Raw genomic sequence first — 8977 nt, 5'->3', positions numbered from 1 at the left:
GTGTGTGTGTGTGTGTGTTTTTGTGTGTGTGAATATGACTCATATCAAGAAAAACATAATAATGTGGGGCAAACTGCAGTTATTTTATTAGAATAACTAACTAAATGTTACTAAACATAACGTAAATAAACTTGAATGGGTGAACTCGTCCTTGACCAGATTCTAATCAGCGACGGTGTTTAACAATAAAAACTAAAACTCCCATAATTCCACACAACTTCCCAACATCATCAGAAGTCTGAGTTACCATCCAGTGTTTAGGAAGAGAGACCCCTAGTGGCATAAAGTTACATATTGTATGTTTAATGTCTGCAGTTTTCAGACTTCTTGTCTTCAGAGAATCAGATGGTTTCTTACAGTTAAAACTACAAAAGTTGTTGTTGTTATTGTTATTATATTGATCTGTAGTTTTACCTACATCTACTTCATGAATGAGTGAACTTGACAACATTAAAAACAGACCCAGAGTTACACTGTCACGTGTTTTATTCAACAGGAGACACAAGTTACTCATCAGGTAGTAACAGACTACTCTGATTCATCAGGTAGTAACAGATTACTCTGATTCATCAGTTGTAGTAACAGATTACTCTTGTATTTTAAACTCAGTAGGTTGGTTTTTGACACAGGTGACCAGGATTTTCTTCTCCACCTCCTCCACCGTGTACTGACAGTTGGGAGGCTTGTTATGAGCAGGATCAACTTTACACTCAACCAGTTTAAAGTTCTCTTTGCTGACTCCACTTCCTTTCCCCCCACAGACGGCTCGGACCTCGTCCACTGGAGCTTTGATGAAGGTTTTCTCCGGTTTACAGGTGGTTTTGTCGAGGACATCAAATCCTCTGTCAATCATCACCTGGGTGCATAGGTTAGCCACGATATGCTCTCGTTCAAACTTGTTATCATCAATCCCCCTAAGATGGTAAGCAGGGGCAACACAACTGCACAGTTGGCACAGAGAGAGCAGCAGAACACCGGCAAAGATAGAGATCTTCATGTTGATCTGGAGAACACAGAGTTATAAAAGCTGTTAGAGACTTTACACGAGAAAAAAAAAAAATCTTTTTATAAATTCTATTTTTTTATTATAAAAAGCTGTTAGAGACTTTACTCTGACATATCTACCATCTCTTTATATTATCATATAAAAGCTGTTAGAGACTTTACTCTGACATATCAACCATCTCTTTATATTATTATATAAAAGCTGTTAGAGACTTTACTCTGACGTATCTACCATCTCTTTATATTATTATATAAAAGCTGTTAGAGACTTTACTCTGACGTATCTACCATCTCTTTATATTATCATATAAAAGCTGTTAGAGACTTTACTCTGACATATCTAACATCTCTTTATATTATCATATAAAAGCTGTTAGAGACTTTACTCTGACATATCTAACATCTCTTTATATTATCATATAAAAGCTGTTAGAGACTTTACTCTGACTTATCTAACATCTCTTTATATTATTATATAAAAGCTGTAAGAGACTTTACTCCGACATATCTCACATCTCTTTATATTATCATATAAAGACTTAACGTAGCGTATTTCATTAGTTTTATAAATGTCTCCTGACTGTCTGATGATATATTAACTTGTTAAGTGACATCAGGAGTTTCTACAGTGCAGCATAACTGCACACAGGATTATTAATCTAAATCTTTCTGCAGAAGAAATCCATAAAGTCCTGATGCAGACAGAATACATTCTGAATGGTTGCAGATATAAACATACAGAGTTGAAATGAGTTAAAGATAGAATAATAATATAAAGTATATTTACCTGAATGACAGGAGAGAGATGAGGTCTAGAGTCAGCAGCAGGAGGTATATCTGGAATATCACATGATAACACACTTCATTACAAAGACTATTCAGAAAAAAACAAACGTGTGCCATATGGCATCATAACAGACAGGTTACATTAGAGCTGGGCAATAAATCGATATAATGTCGATATCATGATATGAGACTAGATATCTTCTTAGATTTTGGATATCGTAATATCCTGATATGGCATAAGTGTCTTTTCCTGGTTTTAAAGGCTGAATTACAGCAAAGTGATGTCATCTTCTGAACTTAACAGATTTTTGCCTTTTCCCACTTAGTCATTATATCCACATTACTGATGATTATTTATCAAAAATCTCATTGTGTAAATATTTTGTGAAAGCACCAATAGTCAACACTACAATATTATTGCGGTATCGATATCGAGGTATTTAGTCAAAAATATTGATAAAAAAATATATATATTTGATTTTCTCCATATCGCCCAGCCCTAGGTTACATCACAGTTAACTTCTTTAAAAAGGTGACAAAGAAAAGATGCAACAACTACACAAAAACTGGCAAATGTTTGAAAAATGTGTCTAAAGTTTCAAAACCACATTCAACTTTAAGGTTCTTCAAAAAACACTGAATAAAGCTACAATAACTGAGAAAAAGCAAGAAATTAGCCCAATAAACCCCACAGAAACATTGTAAAAAAGCTCCAAAAACGTTGGAAAGAGCTGCCAGAACTGCGGAAAAAAACCTAAAAATTGGCATTCATGAATTGTTAAAAACAATGAAAAGAAGCATCAAAAGATTCGTAAAAAGTTTGTTTCTCACAGTTGAAACAGAATCTAAACCAATCAGAGAAGTTTTAACATCTCAAAGATAGAAAATAAAATATTTATGTCATAAAAAGTATATTTACCTGAATGACAGGAGAGAGAGAGAAATAGAAAAGTCTGAGAACTCCTCGATCTTTATACTGTAAAATATTATAATATAATATTATAATACACACCCACTCCGAGCCGCCCAGGTGACACATCATCCCTACTGGTGATCAGAGGTTTAACTTCTAGTAGCTTTATCTTTAGTTTAGACTTTTATATTTCATTCAACTCGTGTTTGAGGTAGTTTTTAGCTTTTTAGTTTGTTATTTTAACTTCAGTTTTTCAGAAAGGTTGAATCAGTTTTTATAGTTTATAGTTTCTTTTTGTCAGGTTAATGGTCCGTGTATATTCTGTCAGTTTGGAGACAGATGTTAAATCTTTGTGGACTTTAGTGTCTGAAGTTCTGAAAAACTAGAACTGACGTCAAAAAGCATCAAAGTGTCTGAAAGCGGCATAATAAAACATTCTGGAAAATGTATTAAAAAAAGCTTCAAAGAAAGTGTCAAAAAGTGTCTCAAGGTTGTTGTATTCAATTTTTAAATGCTTTTACTCCTCATCACTGTGGATTGTTATGTGTAAAATTGCAAAAATATCATTCATTCATGCTTGACAGTGATTTAAACCTAGTTCACTTCAACAAATATGCTATTCTTGTCATGAGCATCAAGGCTGGGCGGCAAATTCAAATCATGTTTAATACATGTTAACTCAAAGATTTGTAGAAAAAATATAAACGTTGGAGGCTATTAATCGGCGCGCAAAGTCCTCGAAATCCATTCTGCAGTTAGCATTATATAGCCATGGCAAAAGAAAACAAGGCATTTAATTAATTTTGGTTTCACTAATAAATTGTGTAGCAATGACATTAATAGCACGACTGATTCACCTGTTACAAGCCCTGTTGGCACACCTCCCACCAGGGTGACAAGAAGAAGCTGAAGAAATAATGTCCTCTCTGGCTGATGGTGGCTAACAACTCGTCAGAGGCCGGTCACGATCCTAACCCCTCTCACTCCTCTCTCACGTTAAACGTTAACAGCCAACGGTGGAGAGACTGGAAGACGCCATATACATGGCAGCTGTTTGGTAACCTTTGTATCATCTTTAACCCTTGAGAGAGATTATCTATTGATTAATGGAATAGCTGACAATATAATGCCTTTGCATCTTGAGCAAAGTCACACTTGGCCAGTGGATGCATCATTTGGTGTTATTCAGAATAGATGCAAGTAACAGCTTCATGTTTTACACTTCACCTTTTCACATTTTAACATCAAAGTTCTTGTTTATTTTCATGTTATACGCAATTCCAGGTTCAAGTCCAAATGCCAATACACTTTTGTTTGCAGAGTAAAGAAGTTAAAGCCCAAACGGAACATGTTAGAGACTGTTTCCCCTGCAGGGAGATCACAAACAAATGAACTAAGTGTTCCTCCAAAAGGTCTCAGGCAATACTGTAGCTACAGTCTGCACACACTGTGGACACACAGCACCCTGTTCAAATGCTAACACGCTTCTGGCAAAACGGTTAAGGATGGACGCTTGGGTGCGTCTCTTAAGCCTAATTGAACGGAGGAGTTCTGGTATTCTTTGGTAGCCTGGGTAACTTTAACCGTTGTTCATGTGAAATCTCAAAGACAGCCTGATGCTTTGTTTATAGACTATTTGTGGCTGGCTGTTTGCGGTTGACCTATCAGTGACTGTTGATAGAGTACAATAGGGTCAATCCTGTATAGTGCATACACTTGTAGCTGTTATGTATCTTAGTAAGTCATTGTAAGTCACAAGCGCACAATCACTCAAAAATCATTCAGTGTTGTTAATATGTATTTAATAATTACGGTTCACTTAAAGCCTCATTTAACACTTTGAAAAAGCTTTTTAACCTGCAGAGCAACTGTTTAAACTCCATTTCCTCGATATTTGAATCTGAAATAAGAGAATGAAGTATATTATCATCTTATTGTATCTGACCATTCTATATAACTTGTATTTAAGTTACATCTGAACTATCTTTATGCATGATGATCCAGATGAACTTTACTCTACTTTCAGAGGACACCTCTCTGGAAACATCTGGAAAGTGTTATCAATGGGGCCCCCAAGATGTTGAAAAGAAGGCCAGTTGGCTTGTAGCCATTGGTCAATTATTGATCCCACCCTAAGTTATGAAGAATATATATACCATGTGTTAACAAAGAATCTCAGAGTGACTAATGGAGAATTGGGAAACTGGTCGCTCTCCGGGCTCTTCAGAGCTTGTAAATCGATGCTGAATTCCTTGTTGTAAATAAACTTTTATAATCAAGACACAGTGTCGGCGGATTCCTCACCACAGCAACATTACAGCATCGCTACCAAATACACTACAAACCTGGCGACGAGGATTATTTTACCAATGCCAACTTCATTGAAGAGTGTGTACAGCTTATCTTCCTTGCAAATGTGGGAGATGGAATAGTGGAGGTAATAATCCTCCCAAGTGGATAAATAGTCATGGTGAAGATGTGGTTTTATCAGGACCAGAAGTGGATATTATACCTCTGAAACAAAGAAAGTATATTTTGTACAATGATGTGAAGTGGTGGAAGATTTTGGACGATTGTTCACTTGTTCTGAGAAATGCTACCTGGGAAGATCAAGGAGAATACAGGTGTACTTATTTAGATCCGGAGTTTAAATTTGTTCCGTTTCAGAATTATTGGGTAGCAGTGTGCCGTGTGTCATGTGACCTGTAAGGTGACACTTATGATGAAAGATTTAAAGCCTGTTGAAGTTTCTACAGTTACCAAAGGAGTTCAGGAACCATATACCACAGTAATCATTCCAAGAGTTAATAATACACAGAGGATATCTGTCACGTTGCCCACGATAATAAGTAAGAGTGTTAATACACCAACTAAATCAAATATTTTAGCAACAACTTTGAAAAACATGCATGTTTCGACAGCGAAAACATCTTTTGTAACTGTGATGCCGACACCGACTACAACTGTTTTGAAATTAAAGGGGTGATAGAATGCAAAACTGATAGCTGTCATAGTTGAATAACGACAGTTCGGTGGGTAAATAGGACATACATAGAAGCTCAAAATCCCATTGACACCCCTTTACTATGAAAATCTCATATTTTGAAACTGCCGCTGAAAACGGGCGAAACTCAACAAAGCTGGAAGTTGATGTCAACCTCCCAAAAACCGGAACCTTTGTCAGCCCATGGGTGTATTAAGAGAACGGTCACGCCCCAACATTTACATAGGCTACACAACTGACCTGAGATCAGGTAGTCTTCTGAATCTAGGTGACGCAGATCTCTGCTATTCCATTACAAAATTCAATTCTGAAACTTTTTTATGCGAGAAATCAACCATATAAAGCTCAAATATGGGCCGCTTTACGAAAATGGATGGCTAATTGCAAATTTTGTCCGACTGAGTGTCGGAGTTCAGCGCCGGTGCTGCCTGTGTTGCTGCCTCGCCGCCCAGTCTGCCTTCCTTCACAGACCCGGCCTGCTGTGAGGTACTTGGAGCTCCGTCACGACTGGCAGCCCACAGCACTCCATACCCGCGCAAAGTCACCGTCTCTTGGGCTAATGGACAACCAAATGCCCCTGCCCTAACAGAGCTCCAGGGCCTGCAACTCCCCTCTTCCTGCGAGCTAAATGCCCGGTGTATGTGAGTGACAGCGCAGTCAGCGAGCTTGTTACGCCAGCAATCTCTTACCACAGGTTTCAGTTAATCTTTTAATGTGTGTAATTATAATGTGTTGAGTTATTTAAACAAACGATTGGGGAAATAAACACCGCTTGTCCGTGAGTCTCATTGATACACGGACCATTTAGCTAGCAGGAAGAGGGGAGTTGCAGGCATAGACAGTATATAAGGTTGCAGGCCCTGGAGCTCTGTCAGGGCAGCAGCGTTTGGTTGTCAATTAGTGCAAAAAACAGTGACTTTGCGCGGGTATGGAGTGCTGTGGGCTGCCGTGACGGAGCTCCAAGTACCTCATAGCAGGCTGGGGTCTGTGAAGGAAGGCAGGCCAGACGGCGAGGCAGCAACACAGGCAGCACCGGCGCTGAACTCCGACACACAGTCTTACCAAATTTGCAATTGGCCATCAATTTTCATAAAACGGCCCATATTTGAGCTTTATATAGTTGATTTCTCGCTAAAAAAAGGCTCAGAAGTGAATTTAATAACGAAATAGCCCGACAAACAATGTATAACTTTGCAGTGTCTGAAATATGAGACCTGCTGTCGAGTCTCCCATGTGTTTCTATGTAGTTTGCTCAAACCAATCAGCGCGTAGCTCATTCGGAATATTCATGATCATACCATATTTGGAAGAAAAGCTCTTGTTCCAAATAGAGCCATATTCACAGGTTAGTTAAGGGCCTAATAAAATAGCATTCGGGCAATTTTCATCCCAATCAATGTTACATCCCCTATTAGGAGACCTTAAGGAACAGTGTAAAATACCTTATATAATCATTCTATCACCCCTTTAAAGGATGTAGTGGATATAACTCAGAAGCCTATTTTACAGTTGGAGTTCAGTGCAAATAGCAACAAGGACATTTTGGAAATAAAAGAGCAAATGGTAGAAGAGAATAATGTAGATTCATCTGAAACGGTTCAGGATACTATCCCGGAGGAACAAAACGAGTTCTTTAATTTTGAAGGAACAGTACAGGATATGACTGATCAATACTGATCAATAGAGAGAAGCTACATGGAAGGCATATGGTTTTGATTCCTCTGCTTTGCAAATTACAGATAAATGGGCCGGTAGGAATTTATGGTTCCAGCAGTTAACTCATTCTGTGAGATCAGTTAGGAGATTGACTGGTCCATGTTTGTTGAAAATTCCAGCACCAGGTACATGGGATTCAATTTTGGAGGCAGTGGCACAACCTTTATCCACAATGTGTCAATCTTATGCTTTGTCATGGCTGTTGTATCAGCAACGATCAGCGGTAGATCTAGTGATGTCTTTGTCATCACAGTTGTTTAAGCCTAAACGTGATTGTTCTTGGTTAAATGGTTTAGCCTATGTGAATTTGCGAGATCGGAAAGAAAATAAGTTAACAGTTGCTCCTGAAGCAATGGAGGTGACACCCGCGAGAGCTAAGGGATGGTTTTGTTCAAATAAGACATAGGATGGACCTGGGATGTTTATGGGAATATCAGATTGTGATGATTATATGATGACTTTGGGTAAGCATGAACGTAAAGCTAGTAATGAGCAGTGATGCCACGTAACGCGTTACTCTAATCTGACCACTTTTTTCAGTAACGAGTAATCTAACGCGTTACTATTTCCAAACCAGTAATCAGATTAAAGTTACTTATCCAAGTCTCTGTGCGTTACTATTTTTGTCATTTTCCTTAGTAAAAATCAGTGTTGCCACAGTTACTTTGAAAAAGTAACTTAGTTACTTTACAGATTACTTGATTATAAAAGTAACGAAGTTAGATTACAAATTACTTTATTAGTTACATTCAGCAACTGCCGACAACACCCCCACAGCCTCAACATAACCATGACAACCGGTTTACTGTGAGGCAGCTCGGCGTTGCCAGTAGTCGGATCTGGTTTATTATGGCACGAAAGAGAGCGAGTCAACCGTGTTTAAGGACAACATTTCCGCTACAACTACTGCCCGACCAACTTCTTCAACTCTCCCCCAGTTACTGGTTTTGCACCGATGTCCAGCTTTTGTTGTTTGGGTGGTGGGGGGCCTCCTCCTCTCTGCTTCGCACCACCTGCTGGGACTTGCTCTGTAAGTTTGACTGCAGCGCTGCGACTCCAAATGGTTCTTCAAATTTGACGTAATGTTTTTGTAGCTAGATAGCACTTTGTCGCCACCAGCACAGTGTACAACGGACCTTAATACTGCCGTCTTTAGCCGACACAAACTCTAAATAGTGACTGGATTTCCAGCTAGAAAGCTCAACTACACACACACACACACACACACACACAGGCATCCACACTTCAGACTCCCTCTCATGGGCCTTCCATATCAGCTGTGCAATTAAAAAGACACATCAGAGGCTTTATTTCCTGAGGTGTCTCAAGAAATATGGTATGTCCCTTTACATGCTACAGAACTTGTACCGCTGTTCAATTGAGAGTATATGCAGGATTCTTGTCATCCTGCTCACAATCTCTTCTCCCACCTTCCATCAGGGAGACGTTTGCGGAAGATCCCAACACATACATCACGTTTCAGGTATAGTTTTAACCCCAAGGTAATAAGGTTATTGAATGATAGTACAGAAGAGAGGAGGGCTGAGGTCTGA

At 38.7% G+C, this 8977-nt stretch overlaps 1 protein-coding gene across 1 annotated transcript; it reads right to left on the bottom strand.

Annotated features, from left to right (window-relative positions):
• Positions 1-267: 267 nt before the first annotated feature.
• On the bottom strand, positions 268-2753 carry LOC120562768 (ribonuclease pancreatic A-like). The gene is made up of 3 exons (XM_039806659.1): positions 2711-2753; positions 1793-1842; positions 268-1003 (listed from the first exon to the last, which is right to left on the bottom strand). Exon 3 carries the CDS (start codon positions 995-997, stop codon positions 587-589), a length of 411 nt encoding a protein of 136 aa, XP_039662593.1. The 5' UTR covers positions 998-1003; positions 1793-1842; positions 2711-2753; the 3' UTR covers positions 268-586.
• Between the last annotated feature and the right edge of the window lie 6224 nt (positions 2754-8977).

The sequence above is a fragment of the Perca fluviatilis genome, chromosome 7 (assembly GCF_010015445.1).
Source record: "Perca fluviatilis chromosome 7, GENO_Pfluv_1.0, whole genome shotgun sequence".
NCBI lineage: Eukaryota > Metazoa > Chordata > Actinopteri > Perciformes > Percidae > Perca > Perca fluviatilis.
This window is presented reverse-complemented; position numbering and strand designations above follow the sequence as displayed.

What these genes read in the sequence shown, in the direction of transcription:
- LOC120562768 (XM_039806659.1), bottom strand. Translation starts at nt 997, where the DNA reads ATGAAGATCTCTATCTTTGCCGGTGTTCTGCTGCTCTCTCTGTGCCAA.